At 40.9% G+C, this 15,433-nt stretch overlaps 1 protein-coding gene across 1 annotated transcript in view; it reads left to right on the forward strand.

Annotated features, from left to right (window-relative positions):
- Abca13 (ATP binding cassette subfamily A member 13) overlaps positions 1-15,433 on the forward strand; it is a 450,643-nt gene that overhangs the window by 67,133 nt on the left and 368,077 nt on the right. The window contains exons 8-10 of the mRNA XM_052199718.1: positions 2,436-2,569; positions 9,826-9,990; positions 11,548-11,747. Of these exons, the coding sequence (XP_052055678.1) occupies positions 2,436-2,569; positions 9,826-9,990; positions 11,548-11,747 (499 nt within the window). The remainder of the gene's footprint in view (positions 1-2,435; positions 2,570-9,825; positions 9,991-11,547; positions 11,748-15,433) is intronic.

Genomic DNA, 15,433 nt, shown 5'->3' on the forward strand with positions numbered 1-15,433 from the left:
GAACATCTTTTTTTTTTATACACAAACTCTTTGAGATTTATATATTAGACAAGTATTTGTTTGAGTAGCTAGGCTAATCTGACGGCATGGGAGACAGGGTTTCTCTTTGTAGCCCTGACTGTCCTGGAACTCACTCTGTAGACCAGGCTGGCCTCGAACTCAGAAATCCACCTGCCTCTGCCCCCCAAGTGCTGGGATTACAGGCGTGCACCACCACACCCGGCGGCATGATATTTTATTTGTGAATTGATTACAATAAAGTGACTTTACATTAAAAACTATTTTATTTTGAGGTAGTATCTCACTAAGTTTCCCAGGCGGTCTTGAACACGTAGGTAATCTTCTGGACTCAGCTTCCCAAGTAACTGGGATCATAGCTATAAGAGATGTTATGTTTGCAAAGAAGCAAAAGTTGTTAACAGAAAAAAAGAGACCTCGGAGAGAGGATTCGTCATCATTTTCTTCTGGAACAGCTTTAGAGAAAAACTTCAAAGAATATTAGTATTTATTAGAATGACGAAGGAGCATTCCATGAAAATGGGAACAATGTTTGAGGGGCTTGCCAGGAGTGGGCAGTGTTCAGTGGTCAGTGTGTCGGAGGTATGGCAGGCAGTGTCAGAGATTCAGTCACAAAGGGAGCAAGGTGCATCAATGGCCAAATGGGGCAGTAGCTTCAGGAATGCTCCTGAGGTACAAGTCAGTAAGGACTGGCAACAGCTAAGTCCTGGGTCACACTTCCCATTGTCCTTTTACTTTTGGTAGTTCAGTGTCCTGAGATAGACAATGCATTGGTTTCATAGAGATTCCTGTAGAACCAGATACATTTCTCCCGCTGTATGCACAGCCTAACCCAATATTCAAAATGTCCTTCAAAATGTCCTCCTTTACCCCAAATCTCATTTGCTGCTTGGTACTACAGATGGTAAATCTTATGGAGAGGGTGGTTTTCTTTGACTTTTTTTTTTGTATGAAGGGAGCTAGGCTATTAAGGATCAACTCAATTTTTATATTAATTTAGTTCTACCAGAAGCTATTTCTTAAGTCCAGATTGAAAGACTGAAGGTGGGGCAGGAGATATATTAAAACACTGCATTGAAAGATTTTTCTGTGACCTCAATTTTAACAAGCTCATTTGGAGGCAGAAATTTGTGCAAATCATCCACATTATAACATTCAATTTAGCTTACAATTGGAGATATAATTACTTTAAAGAATGTAATTAAAACAATTTTATATCCATTTGAGTCAGAGTTAAGAAATATGATTATAGAATGGACCTCTAGAGACCACTAAAAATTGTCTTCATTTCTCTTGTCTCCAAGAAAAATATTTTTTCCTAGTGAACAGAGTACAGTGCATGGAGGAAAGAGGTGGAGGTCCAGTCACGTGATTCGCTGGGATCTGAACATCGTGCTGTTCAGCTACAGATTTGAGAACCATATTGCCCTTCAGTTTTCAAAAAATATTAGCTTTCTTTTCTAAAGCCTTTTAGTAGACTGTTGACACTATTTTCTGCTCTTTTCTGGAATTCTGTGTCTAATGAGGTATGATATCAGTAGGGATGGGTATTTACAACTCAGGCTTGGGAACAACATATTTTGGGCATAAGAACTACTTTATTCTAGGAATGTAATTTTAAATAATGAGGTGAAATCTTACTCTTTATTTTTTGTTCCATATGACCTCGAACAGGAATCTCTCTTTTGTCCCATGTATCCACACTGTATATACTGCCTGCACATTAATAAATTAGTAGCCAATTGGACCTTTGGTTGTCAGATCAGCTGTCATGGCGGAAAAATGCTTTTGTTTAAATAGCTTTTTTTTTTTTTTTTGTGGTAGCCTCAAAATACAAAAAGGAATTTGTATTTTATTGGGGCATATTATTATTGTATTATTTATCACTTAAATGTCTTACTATGCCTATTTTCTAAATTGAAGTTTACCATGGGTATGTATGGGAAAAATTTGCTATATCCAGAGTGGAGTTTAGTATGTCTTCAGGCATCTTATAGGGACTTTGCAAAGTGTTCTCTGCACATGAGGGGAGATGGCTATACCAGCTTTTGCTTATTCTTCTTTAAATTTATTTATTTTTTATATATTTGCACATGCACACATCTATGTGTAAGACTGAGTGAGTCTATATGTATCCTGTGTGCTTAGGTGCCCATAGAGCCAAGAAGTCATCAGAACCCATAAAACTGGAGTTACAGGTGAGCCGACATGTGGGTGCTGGAACTGAGCCTAGACTACCTGCAAGAACAGTAAACACCCTTAACTTTTGAACCATTTCTCCAGCCAATGTTTTTATTTATACCAAATGATATTCAATGGTAATTAGGTTTAAGTTTTTATTCATTTAGAAGTAAAATATTATTTTATTATTATATGAATATCAAAATAACTAATGCATAAGTTATCTGTATTCACAGAGACTGTTTACCACCTGTCCCTGAAGAATATGTTGTGGAATCCTGAGAAAGTCCAGTCTGATCTCGAATCCCTATTTGGTTTCAACAACATTCAAATGCAACACATGCTGAATTATTCAGCTAAGCTGGAGGAGGTATGCACACTTGTCTTCTTCTAATGACATTGGGCATTCTTTGGGTGACTCACCCCCCCCCACTGAATATGTAACTCACATCCAACTGCAACCCAAATTTTTAGATAACATGTGAATCTGTGCAGCCTAACACCGTATCTCCACACCTCAAACAATGGTGTATAATTCTAATGAGGTATGATATCAGTAAAGATATCCAATAGGGCATCTAATAGGGACCTTGCAAAGTGTCCTCACTTAGTAGGTATGATATCTTTACTGATCAGTACTGATCAGTACTGATCAGTAAAGATATCTGATCAGTAAAGGTATCATACCTACTAATAATTGCTATTTATAGAGTATACACATCAGGTTAGCTATTTTAAGTCACTTGGAAATGAGTTAAACTACATAGGAATAAATTTGCAGCTTTTATACAAATACCATACATTTTGAATAAGAGAATTTGACATCTGTGGGCTTTGAAACCTTTGGAGGGTTCTGAATTCAATGCTCTATAGAAGTAGAGAGACAATTGTATATTATGGGGTCTGCTGGGTAGTGACGGTGGGAGATGGTAGCTAGGAAGGTGAAATCTGCTTCTGAACTTCAAGGTCCTTAGACATAGCAGCCCTTAGAAATGTCTCTTTCTTTCCTTATTTTATCTCAGCACTTAGGCAGTTCAAAAGTGATATGAACTTGACTTCTCTGGGAAGCATCAGCAAGAGAAACCAGGCCAGGCCAGGTGAAGATGTGATTTTCACCAACTAGATGAGTGAGTATAGTTTTAGGCAGGAAAATTAGATTCAGTGGGAGCAGATATGTGGAGGATACTCCAGGCAAGGAGAAAATGGATGCGAGAGAAGATGGGCTAGCTGAAACTAAGCCTCAGTTACTAAACTAGAAGAAATCAATATGTTGTCTTAGCCTACCCTTACTATGTAGTTCACATGGATATTGCTGAGACTCTGTGGTTGTCTTTTGTCTACAGAGCCATTTTTCTGTAGCTTTACATAATTAGGAGGCCCTTCTGCTTTTCAGTGGATACAAGAACACACACACATGCATCCTTGGTTTGTGACCCTCCTTCTCTCAGACCCCACCTATGTCTATAGGGCCTTTCTCGTACACTCAGTGAAGATCTTATATCTCCTTTTGGGATCTTGGAGTGTACTGGAAGTGGGATCTGGCTTACTTTCCTATGATTTTCCATGTCCCTGTGAGTAAGACTTTTCCCTGATACATTAGCTATATACATTAGCTAAGAGACCATAGTCCTCTTAACAAGTTTTTTTTTTTGAAAAGTCAATCCATAAATTTTTAAATAGTATTTGGAGATGAAATTTTTGTGAAGTAATTAAGACAAGATAAAGTCATGAGGTGGTTAACTTGTGATGACATTGGTGGCTTTATTAGTGAAGGAAGAGACCTAGATGCTACACTTACCATATCTGGCCATGTTATACTTGATGCCATATTTTGATGAGGAGTCAGGCCCTCATCAGATGTCAACAAGATGCCAGGGCCACATTCTTAGACTTGCTAGCTTCCAGACACTAGAACTATGTGAAACCAAGAAGTCCATTGGGTTTAGCTTTTTTGTCTACCACCTCATACAGTATATGATCTGACCATTTTATGAAACAGCTATCTTGCCTGACATGAGATTTTGTTCCATAGCTTCTGTAGTTGAGACATGAGGGACAAGTAGTCTGTATTTTAGTCCATTCTCTTTGTTTTCATGGCACAAGTTTGTCATTATGTTACAATAATAGTCAAGTAAAATGATAGGACTTTTACATTGGAAAGACAATCATTTTGAGTTTAAGATTAAATGGAAAATAGGAAAGATCACAATGTAATTATAGATGAGAATATAAGGTCTTTAGATATATAACATAAGTATTGCATACCATATGATTACAGTACCTGTTTCTGCTCTAGCATGGGAACAACAGTATAGAGGTTGAAAACAACTCAAAGCAACACCTAGACACTGCTGTTATATCCAACATGGAGGAGTGTTCCTCTTTCTCCACATCCTTTCCAGAATTTGTTGTCCCCTGACTTTTTGATCTTGGCCATTCTGACTGGTGTGAGGTGAAATCTCAGGGTTGTTTTGATTTGTATGTCCCTGATGACTAAGGATGTTGAACATTTCTTTAGGTGCCTCTCAACCATTCAATATTCCTCAGTTGAAAATTCTTTGTTTAGCTCTGTACCCCATTTTTGAATAGGGTTTTGGCTCTCTGGAGTCTAACTTCTTGAGTTCTTTGTATATATTGGATATTAGCCCTCTGTGGGATGTAGGGTTGGTAAAGATCTTTTCCCAATTTGTTGGTTGCCATTTTGTCCTATTGGCAGTGACTTTTGACTTACAGAAACTTTGTAATTTTATGAGGTCCCATTTGTCAATTCTTGATCTTAGAGCACAAGCTATTGGTGTTCTGTTCAGGAAAATTTCCCCTGTGCCCATGTACTCAAGGTCTTCCCCAGTTTCTTTTCTATTAGCTTCAGTGTGTCTGGTTTTATGTAGAGGTCCTTGGACTTGATCCACTTGGACTTGAGCTTTGTACAAGGAGATAAGAATTTGCATTCTTCTGTATGTTGACCTCCAGTTGAACCATTTGTTCCAGTGCTGGTGGGATTGCAAGCTGGTACAGTCACTCTGGAAATCAGTTTGTCAGTTCCTCAGAAAATTGGGCATAATACTACTGGAGGACCCTGCTATAGCACTCCTGGGCATATACCCAGAGGATTCTCTCGCATGTAATAAGTACACATGCTTCACTATGTTTATAGCAGCCCTACTTATAATAGCCAGAAGCTGGACAGAACCCAGATGTACTTCAATGGAGGAATGGATACAGAAAATGTGGTATATTTACACAATGGAATACTACTCAGCTATTAAAAACAATGACTTCATGAAATTCTTAGGCAAATGGGTGGAACTGGAAAATATCATCCTGAGTGAGGTAACCCAATCACAAAAGAATACACATGGTATGTATTCACTGATAAGTGGATATTAGCCCAGAATCTTGGAATACCCAAGACACAATTCACATATCAAATGAAGCTCAAGAAGAAGGAAGAACAAAGCATGAATACTCTGGCCCTTCTTAGAAGGGGGAACAAAATACCCACAGGAGGAGATACAATGACAAAATGTGGAACAGAGTCTAAGGGAAAGACCATCCAGAGACTGCCCCACCTAGCGATTCATCCCATATACAGCTACAAAACCCAGACATTATCGTGGATGCCCACAAGTGTTTGCTGACTGGAGCCAGGTCAGATATAGCTGTCACCTGGGAGGCCCTGCTAGTGCATGAAAAATGTAGAGGGGGTCACTCTCAGCCAGCCATTGAACCGTGTACCTGGTCCCCAATGGAAGAGCTACAGAAAGGACCCAAGGAGCTGAAGGGGTTTGCAGTGCCAGAGGAGGAACAACAATATGAGCTACCCAGGACTCCCAGAGCTCCCAGGGACAAAACCATGAACTAGAGAGTACACATGGAGTTACCCATGGCTCCAGACACATAGGCAGCACAGGATGGCCTTGTTGAACATCAAAGGGAGGAGAGGCCCCTGGTCTGGGGAAGGCTCGATGCCTTCTGGGGAATACCAGGACAGGAAGCAGGAGAGGGATGATTGGGGAACAAGGGAGAGGGAACATTGGTTATGAGACTTTTAGGTGGGGGACCAGGAAAGGGAACTACATTTGAAATGTAAATAAAGAATATATATAATAAAAAAGATTAAATGGAAAATAGGAAAGATCACAATGTAATTATAGATTTGGATATAAGGCCTTTAGCTATATAACATAATTGTTGTATACCATGTGATTACAGTACCTGTTTCTGCTTTAGCATAGGAACAACAGTATAGAGGTTGAAAACAATTCAAAGCAACACCTAGACACTCCTGTTAAAAGTCCAGCAAGGGCTTTCTTAGTCCAAAATCAATGCATTTTCAGGATTGTATTCTCTCTTTTTTAATTGGATATTTTTAAATTTACATTACAAATATTATCCCCTTTCCTGGTTTTACCCCTAGAAACTCCCTATCCCATTTCCCACCCTGCTTCTATGAGGGTGTTCCCCAACCCACCCACCCACCCACCTACCCACCTACCCACCAACTCACTCCTGCCTTTCCACCTTCCCGCCTTCACATTCCTCTACACTGGGGCATCGAGCCTTCACAGGACCAAGGACCTTTGTTCCCATTAATAACTGACAAGGCCATTCTTTTCTACATATGTGGCTGGAGAGCCATGGCACTAGTCCCTGGGAGCTATGGGGAGGTTCTGGTTGGTTGATATTGTTATTCTTCCTGTGGGGTTGTAAACCCCTTCAGCTCCTTCAGTCCTTTTCTCTTAACTACTCCATTGGGGACCCCATGCTTAGTGCAATGGTTGCCTGTGAGCATCTGCCTCTGTATTTGTCAGGCTCTGGTGGAGCCTCTCAGAAGACAGCTATATCAGGCTACTGTCAGCATGTACTTCTTGGCATCTATAATAGTGTCTGCGTTTTGTGACTGTATATGGGATGGATCCCCAGTAAAGGAAAGGCCATCCAGAGACTGCCCCACCTCAGGATTGCATTTCTTTTGAAGGACCTAGATACTGTTATTGAGAAAAACTCTTTCTTCCTTTAGCCTTCTAGTTCAGTGGCTATCCTTAAAAATAAAAGAAAAAAACTAAAGAAAACTCAGTTTTAACTATGTAGATATGCATGGCAGTTGATAGAGACACTGGCCAAGAGGCAACCTGGTGACTGGGGTTTATACAGTACCATAGTCTTAACACAGAATAGGGTGTGGGCCTCCATTAAGGAAGGGAAGCAATGGACATGACAGGGCAGGGTCTGGTGGATATAGGTCATCTTCTTGTGCCCAGGACAGTCTCTAGGTGACCAAAGGGGGCAGGATAGATTCTTTCTTCCTGGTATGACATCATGTGTGTAAATGGAAGGTTGCTCCATCAAACAGGATATTTTCTACTGGACTTTTCAATAGGGTAAAGGGTTGGAAGCTTTTCCTGCATCTCCTGACTTTTGGTTTCCATTAGGTCAAAATAATTTCTATGCTAAAGGGCTATGTTTTGGAGTGGTGCATCCTGAGACTTTTCATCTCTTCCCCCACCCCCCTATTGCTTTTTTTCCATTGTTTAGAGGCTGTCCATGGTCCCTGCTTATAGTTTCTCCTCTATCTGGAAAGTTAACAATTTACCAGGATTTATCTTATCTAACTTCTGATACTCCTTTGTCTACTGGTACTGGTTATGAGGGCTTTTGCAATTACATTGAACCCACTAGATAATTGGGATAATCTATTATTTGGTCATTTGATAGACACATTAATTCCATCTACAACCTCAATTTTTACTAGCTATCCAACCTAACATGTTTGTAAGCCCTGAGGCTAGGTTGTGGAACCTCAGGGTTGGTGGGTCCACTTCCCATTTTTGTAAAACCTATGAATGTCTGTTTTCTGCTTGTATGTTCAGGACCTCTACATGTCTAGTCTGACTGATGTTCCTACATTTCCTGTGCCTGTTGGGAGGGGGTTCACCATACACTGCCCGAGGACTAAAGTGGGATGTCTATTTATCTTTTATCCTTATATTGATCTTTTTTTTTGTCTCCATGAAGTGATTCATTGAGGACTTTGTGCTATGCATTCTCTGTGAGTTCCCTCCATCCAGCCTCAGAGCTCATAGGACTTCTTCAGACTCTGACAGAACCTGTCAATGGGAACTTACTGGCTGCACATACTACATTGCATACTACACAGACTGAACATCTAGGCAGGCACAAGGCCTTATCTTTCAGTGATATATGACCTTGCTATTACTTAAAGTTGGAAAAAAGCCTCAAAAGAAAACCCCAAGGGGCTTTGTGGCTTCGATAGCTGTAAGTGAATAAATTTTCATCTAGTCCTAAGAAAAAGTATGCGATGAACAAAGAAGCTTTATTGTTCCTTGATTATGTCCATTGTCTTAGTCCAGTCTGATGTTGAAATGACACAGCTTGAAAGATATGCCCCAGGAACTCTGGAGGCTGAAAGTCTGAGGGCGGGGTACCAGGAGATGATCTGTCTGGCTAAAGTCCGCCCTCTAGTTCTAAGCCAGTGTCTTCTCACTGTGCCCTTAGTCCAAGGAATGGATGACAAGCTCATTAAACACCTTCTTCATATAAGAAACATTAGTCCCATCATGACAGTTACTTTCACATGATCCCATTGGCCCCTGTACTGATCATCTCTCCATTACTGTAGCAACTACCTGAGATTTTGATCACCTTAATGGAAGGAAGGTTTATTTGGCTCAGTTTTCATGAGGGTCACAGGTTCCTTGGCACTGTTGTTCTTGGGGTATTCAGTGAGATGATACATCATTGTGGGAAGCACATGGTAAAGGAAACTATTTACTTCATGGTGGCCTGGAAGCAAAGACAGAAGGGGAGAGGGTCACAATATCCTGTAGAAGAGCACGCCCCTGATGATCTGATGTTTTCCTTTTAAGTCTCATCTACTAAGGTCCCCTCCTAATATCATCCCACGGACCTCTGGAAACTACCACTTCCAAACTATAGAGCATCCTAGAGACTCTGTTCCTTCACATTGTCACACTGATAGCTTCCATGTAGGCATTTTAAAGTGATGAAAACATTCCTATAACAACAACTATCAACAGAAGTTCTGATGACAAAGTTATTGTAAGAATCCAGAATGGGTGGATGCAGCTCATTTTGCCATACACATTTGTAGAGTAGTGTCAAAGAAGTTAATACACACACACACACACACACACACACACACACACACACACAATAATTGGTTCAAAATGGTAAAGCAATCTCTAATTTTAATCATTCTAATTTTGACTGCTTTTGATCACTTACAAAAAATGGCAAAGTACCACTGTTAGTTCAAAGTATCATCTTTTGGCTTAATCTGTGATGGCTTTTGGTGGGAGAATGGGGGGAATTGAACAATGTTTGACTCAAGTCTATGTTTTCCTCCTGGAGAACCAGTGCCTCCTGTTGCTCTGCCTGATCCTAGAAGAACCGGACCTATTTTTATTCTTAACTCTAGGGGCCTCCCCTTGGGACAAATAACACAGACATTTTAGCGATACTTACCAGCGTTCAATCATGTGAACACATGAGCTTTGGCTCCACCAAGACTGGGGAATTATTTTGAAAGAAAAACACTCTAGGAAAAACAGCTTCACTTCTAAGTACTTCTTATGTTGTTTCCAGATTCCTACACACAGCTTCCTAGAGAGAATGGTGTGTTCCATCTTGTCCAACACTTCTGAGGATGAAGCCGAGAGCAAGGGCTACCAGGCAGACTGTCATCCCAAGTGGTCAGCAGTCAAGAACTATGTCATCCATGCAGTCAGTTGGCTGAAGCTCTATGGACAGGTGCTGTTGCATGTCCAGATGCTCTGAGTGCAGTGGTTCTTTACCCATCTCATCATTTATCGTGTGATTCTATGACTTTTCCTGGGAAAGACCCTAGGTCCTCCATATCTCATCATTGTGACCACCTCTCACATGCATCAAACAGCCTTAACCCATCAAACTCTCAGCCCAAGACACCAAAAACTTTTGATGTGGGCACACCTGTTAGCTAAGAAGTTCCCAAATTCAAATTTGTGAATCATGTTCATGCTGCTGGCATGTGAGATTTCCTTGGGCCACTTTGACCAATAGCTATGCAAACATTACTTTTGGCTCGTTGACAATTGTGCAAAACTAATGTTGCATTTGTTTTGTGCAACAAACTTGAAATATTGTGCAAAACTAATGACTGATTTAAAGGCATACCAACTGTCTTCATAGATGTAAGGGGAAAGTGTGTGCATGTGTGTTTCAGAGAAGCGAGGCTGATGTGTAGAAGAGTTCCTTGATTAGTAGAAAGTTGATAGCTCCAAAGTGCACAGTAGCCCTGGATAGCCCACAACTCTGTTCTTTGAGCTACATGGACACTAACAGGGCACTCTCCTACCACAGTAACACCCATCCTTTGTCAAATGTCATATCTACTTGCATCCTTTCTGCTTTGGAGAACTCACCCTGATAAAACCTTCATCCCTTCTAAACATGCATGACTGATAAAGGTCAGAATCTTAAGTATTCGATAAAATACATCATCAGAAAAATATACATGGCTGTTCACTTGATAGAGTATATCTTATTCATCACTGAAGTGATGAAGAGACAGTGCTGAGGAAACCAGCGTTTAAAGTGTTAATTGGGTTGCTAGTCAAGCCTCCATCAGGCTGCTTGAATTTGCATCATGCGTATCTTCATTGTCTGATCTGTGCACAAGACACTTGTATAGCATGGATGATGACCTTAGAGCTAGCTGCCTTATGTGTATCATTGCCACAAAGTGGTATTCAGCAACTGCTTATTAATGACAGGATATATTTTAAAGCTCACCATTTCATCAGACTATCTTCAATGTGATTGTTCAACTTTCAAGTTAGATCTTTTGAAACAAAATGCATAGTTTTAACTTCTTTTCTCATTTTTCCCCAAAGAACAATAAAAAGAATAGAGAAATAATATATAAGTGGTATGTCCCTTGTTGAAATTTATTTATTTACTTATTTATTTTAAAGGTTTATTTATTATTATATGTAAGTACACTGCAGCTGTCTTGGGACACTCCAGAAGAGGGCATCAGATCTCATTACAGATGGTTGTGAGCTACCATGTGGTTGCTAGGATTTGAACTCAGGACCTTCAGAAGAGCCTTCAGTGTTCTGATCCGCTGAGCCATCTAACCAGCCCCAGTTGTTGACATTTATAATCTCTAATTTTTGAGTAGACATGAAATCATAGTACACTTGTAATAGACATTTTAATTGACCAGAAATCAAAACAGTTATCATTTAAGGTGGTCTTTTACTATGTCTTAAGTACAGTGTTTCTAACGTGATTGCTAAGCTACCTTTGTTTCTAAATTTACAGGTGTTTGAGCAGTGGCAGCAGGGTCGTCTGCTGCAGAACCTGCTTTCAGGTGCCAGCCACAGTCTGGCAGCTCTTAGGGACCAGTTTAAACAGCAGAGCGAGTCGTGGAAGGTGGTGGAAGCACTGCACACTGCCCTGCTCATCTTGAACGACAGCTTGGCAGCAGATGACCCCAGAGACAGCCATCTGTCTCCACAGATGTAAGACATATGTATGGCTTTTGCCACTGAGTAGGTTTGATCACACTGACATGCTAGGAATGTGCAATGATGCTGTTGGAAACAAATTCCGTAAAAGTACAGCTAAACATGGATGCCAAGTTAATACATGGGAAACCCAAGGCTTTTTGTTGTTGTTGTTGTTGTGGGCATTACCAGGATAGAACCATGTAGTTATCTGGACATGGATATGTAAAGCTGTCTAATGGGTTGTTTGGGTGTGGTAGCATGCATATCTCATCCTAGTGCTCAGGAGGCTGAGGTCTCTTGAGCTCAGGAGTTTATCCCGGCCTCAGTGACAATAGCCCATGTCTCAAAAAAAAAAAAAAAAAAAATAACCAACCAACCAAAACCACATGACCAGAACCTTACAGGAACATGATCATGTTGGAGAGTCATCAGCTTTCTGAATTTCAGGTTGATGTCTTTGTCTTAAAATGAAAATGTGTGTATGTGTGTGTGTGTGTATGTGTGTGTGTGTGTGTGTGTGTGCATGTACAAACATATCGGAGGTACTTTCCCATGAAGTGCATCCTGTATTTATTCACACTTGAAGACTATAGATTGAGAAGTGTATTTATTAGGTAGGTGTTCTGATCAGTGCTAGACAACTGAAGTAGTTTTGGAAGGGAATATAAGGACAGAGAAAAAGGAGGGAGGTGATTGGAGAAGGGATGGAGAGAAGTTTTATGGGACATATGGGGAGGGGGGATCCGGGAAAGGGGAAATCATTTGGAATGTAAACAAAGAATATAGAAAATAAAAATATTAAATAAAAAAAGAATAGCCTGTTTCTGGATAATCTTAGGGAAGGTGTATTGTATAATAAGTCAGCAGAAGTTAATACTGTTTTAAAGACTAGTTTGCATGGAAGGCGTTGGGCCTGGCCATAACCACAATCTTGGTAGTTCAACAGCAGATGTATTTGTGCTTGAGACCTGCTCAGCAATGGTTTCACAACCCTGTTTTCAATTCCAGGGCCAATGTATTCTACTTTGACTGTGTGTGTGTGTGTGTGTGTGTGTGTGTGTGTGTGTGTGTATGTGTGTGTGTGTGTGTGTGTAAGTGCATGTACATGTGTGTGTTTATGCATATATGTGTTGATGTATATGTGGGTTGTTTGCATATGTGTGTGATATATGTGTGTGGTGCATGAATATGTGTATTGCATAGGCAGATGTGTGTAGTTTGTGTTTAGTGCATATATTTCTGTGTGTGGTGGATGCATATATATATGTGTATAGTGGTGTTTGTGTGTGTGTGTGTGTAGCAGTTTTTGCTAATGTGACTCCTATTAACCTCTGAAGCTAATGCTTTCCAAGGAGATGCCCTGGGCCATGGGGTATTGGGACTGTGTATAGCAGTGCCATAAATGCTTCAGAAAGATGGCTATGGGAAACAGCAGGATGCCTTGATACAGGAGAAGGACAAAGAGCAGGGGTATCAATGACTTCAGGTCCAGGACACACTGTATTGTGATCTTGAAAACTATCCTGCTAGTTTGCTTGGGAAATGTAAGGAACCAATTGTTATATAATACATTAATAAACACACCACAGTAAGTCACTTCAATTCTCTTACAGACACTAAAGGCCTCCTGATACTTCAGCCCAGGGTCTTGACTTTTCTCTGACACAGGAAGAATGAAGTCCAAGGATGACTTGTTCCTTAGTTTATTCAGACATTAGGGAAGCTGAAGACTTCTTTCTGTGTATGCTTTCCACCAAACCAAGTTTGTTCACTTTGTGCACAGTTAGGACCAGGAAGAGGAGGGCTTGATACTGCCTTAGCTGTCTACCTGCTGAGTGCACAGGGCTATTGGCCTGAGGCATCTCCTTTTTTATTCAGACACCACTAGTGTGCCATACCTAATACAAAACCGCCTCCCATCCTGTTAGGACCACAAGCAGATCTATCACTTGGACAATTCTAGCCCTTCTGTCAGCCTTTCTGGGCCTCAGTTATCCTACCTGGTAATGGCCAGCAGATAATCTCTAAGGCATTTTCTAGTTACTAAACCATTGGTTGTCTGGAGATGTTGCTCTGCCCAGTGACCTCATCTGTTCACTTTACAAAAAGGGTTAGTCTGTCGGTAATGCTAGACTATTCTGATTGACAGAATAGTATGCTATTCTGCAATAGTGGGAATTGTATGCTCCCACTATACAGAGAGTGCCCACAGTCAGTGGAGGATAGTCTCACTTCTGCTATCAAATGCTTATGCCTCCTTCTAGACTTTCCTCCTCTTCACATGCATTGTTTTTTTTTTTTTTTTTCCTGGACGTCAAATGTCCCCTTATACAACCTTCAAGACATTGCAATCTCTATCATTAATTCTATCATTTCTGGAGTTGTCTCTTCCTTCTTGTTCTTTTTCCCTTTCTTCTCCCTCATCTTCCTCCTCCTCGTCCCCTTTCTCTGTTTCCTCTTCCCTTCCTCCTCCTCTGCTTTTTCCTCTTGTTTCCATCCTCCTTCTCTCCTTCCCAATCCCTCTAATCTTCCTCCTCATTTTCTTCCCCTTTCCTTTCCTCTTCCCCTTCTTCCTTCTCCCTCCTCCTACCCTCTCCCTTCTCCTCCTCATGAAGTCCCATCTCACCAGGGCTGGGTGAGGTTGAAACTCTGACCACTTTCTCTCTGATAGTGTTCTGTCTTACCTGCCACAATTGTGGCTGGTCACACTGGTCTGGACTCTGTAGCACTCTTAAGGGTTTCCTCTACTTTAGGGACTATTCTGCTGCTTCTGCTATAACCCTTGTCTCTCTTTAAACCTTGTCTGCCTCTTAGTATCTATACTTGTATTAAATCGGGCAACCACTTGTACCAGGCCTCTATAAAATCCTCATTCAGCCCTTGTCAGGAAACTGGTTGTCTCATATTCCAAGTGTTGGTCCAGGAAATCACACTTGCTTTTAATTCCTTGTCTCCATAGCCAATCTTTCACATCTTTCCCCGAAGTTACTGCAAGACTCTTTCATTGTCATGAGACTTTGTTCATGCCATTTTGGCAGTTGGGCTGTGAGTCTACATCTAGGCTTTGATACATAGCAAAGATTCTGGGCAACATGGACTCTTAGGATAATCCTGGGTATTCCAGCAAGACCTTACTCACCAAACACACATAGAACTCTTTGCTTACAGATATGGTCTCAAAAGAGGCTCAGCAGGCCAGATTCAGATTCCATACCACATAGTGGATGGTCTTTTTCACTTGGCACGTAAATAAAACACAGATGTCTCTTCTTTTTCATTCTTTCTATGAACCAATCAGCTTCCTCCTTAGTATTACCTAGAGTGCCTTAAGATTGTTAGCCATCTGACCTTGCTTTGTCCTATGTAAGACTCAGTTTAAGACATTACTCTTCAGGCTGGGTAGAGAGGGGTGGTGCATCCAGGGTGATGGACTGGAAATGGGTCCTCCTTCCTACTGATTCCTTATAAGAGAAACATCACTAGGACTCTTTCTCACTCTTCTATACTCTCTGGAGTGAAGCAATCCAACAGCACACTGTCTATAGAACCCAAACCACATGTCAAACATGTACTTTACCTGACACTGGTGAGATGCTCTGAGGAGACCAGGTGGATGCAGGACTGAGTAGGTCCAGATACAGACAAGCAGTGCAGTCTCATTCAGGTTTCAGCAGGGCTGGGGTGGTTTGCTTGGGCTC

This window comes from Apodemus sylvaticus, chromosome 11 (genome assembly GCF_947179515.1).
Source record: "Apodemus sylvaticus chromosome 11, mApoSyl1.1, whole genome shotgun sequence".
Lineage (NCBI taxonomy): Eukaryota > Metazoa > Chordata > Mammalia > Rodentia > Muridae > Apodemus > Apodemus sylvaticus.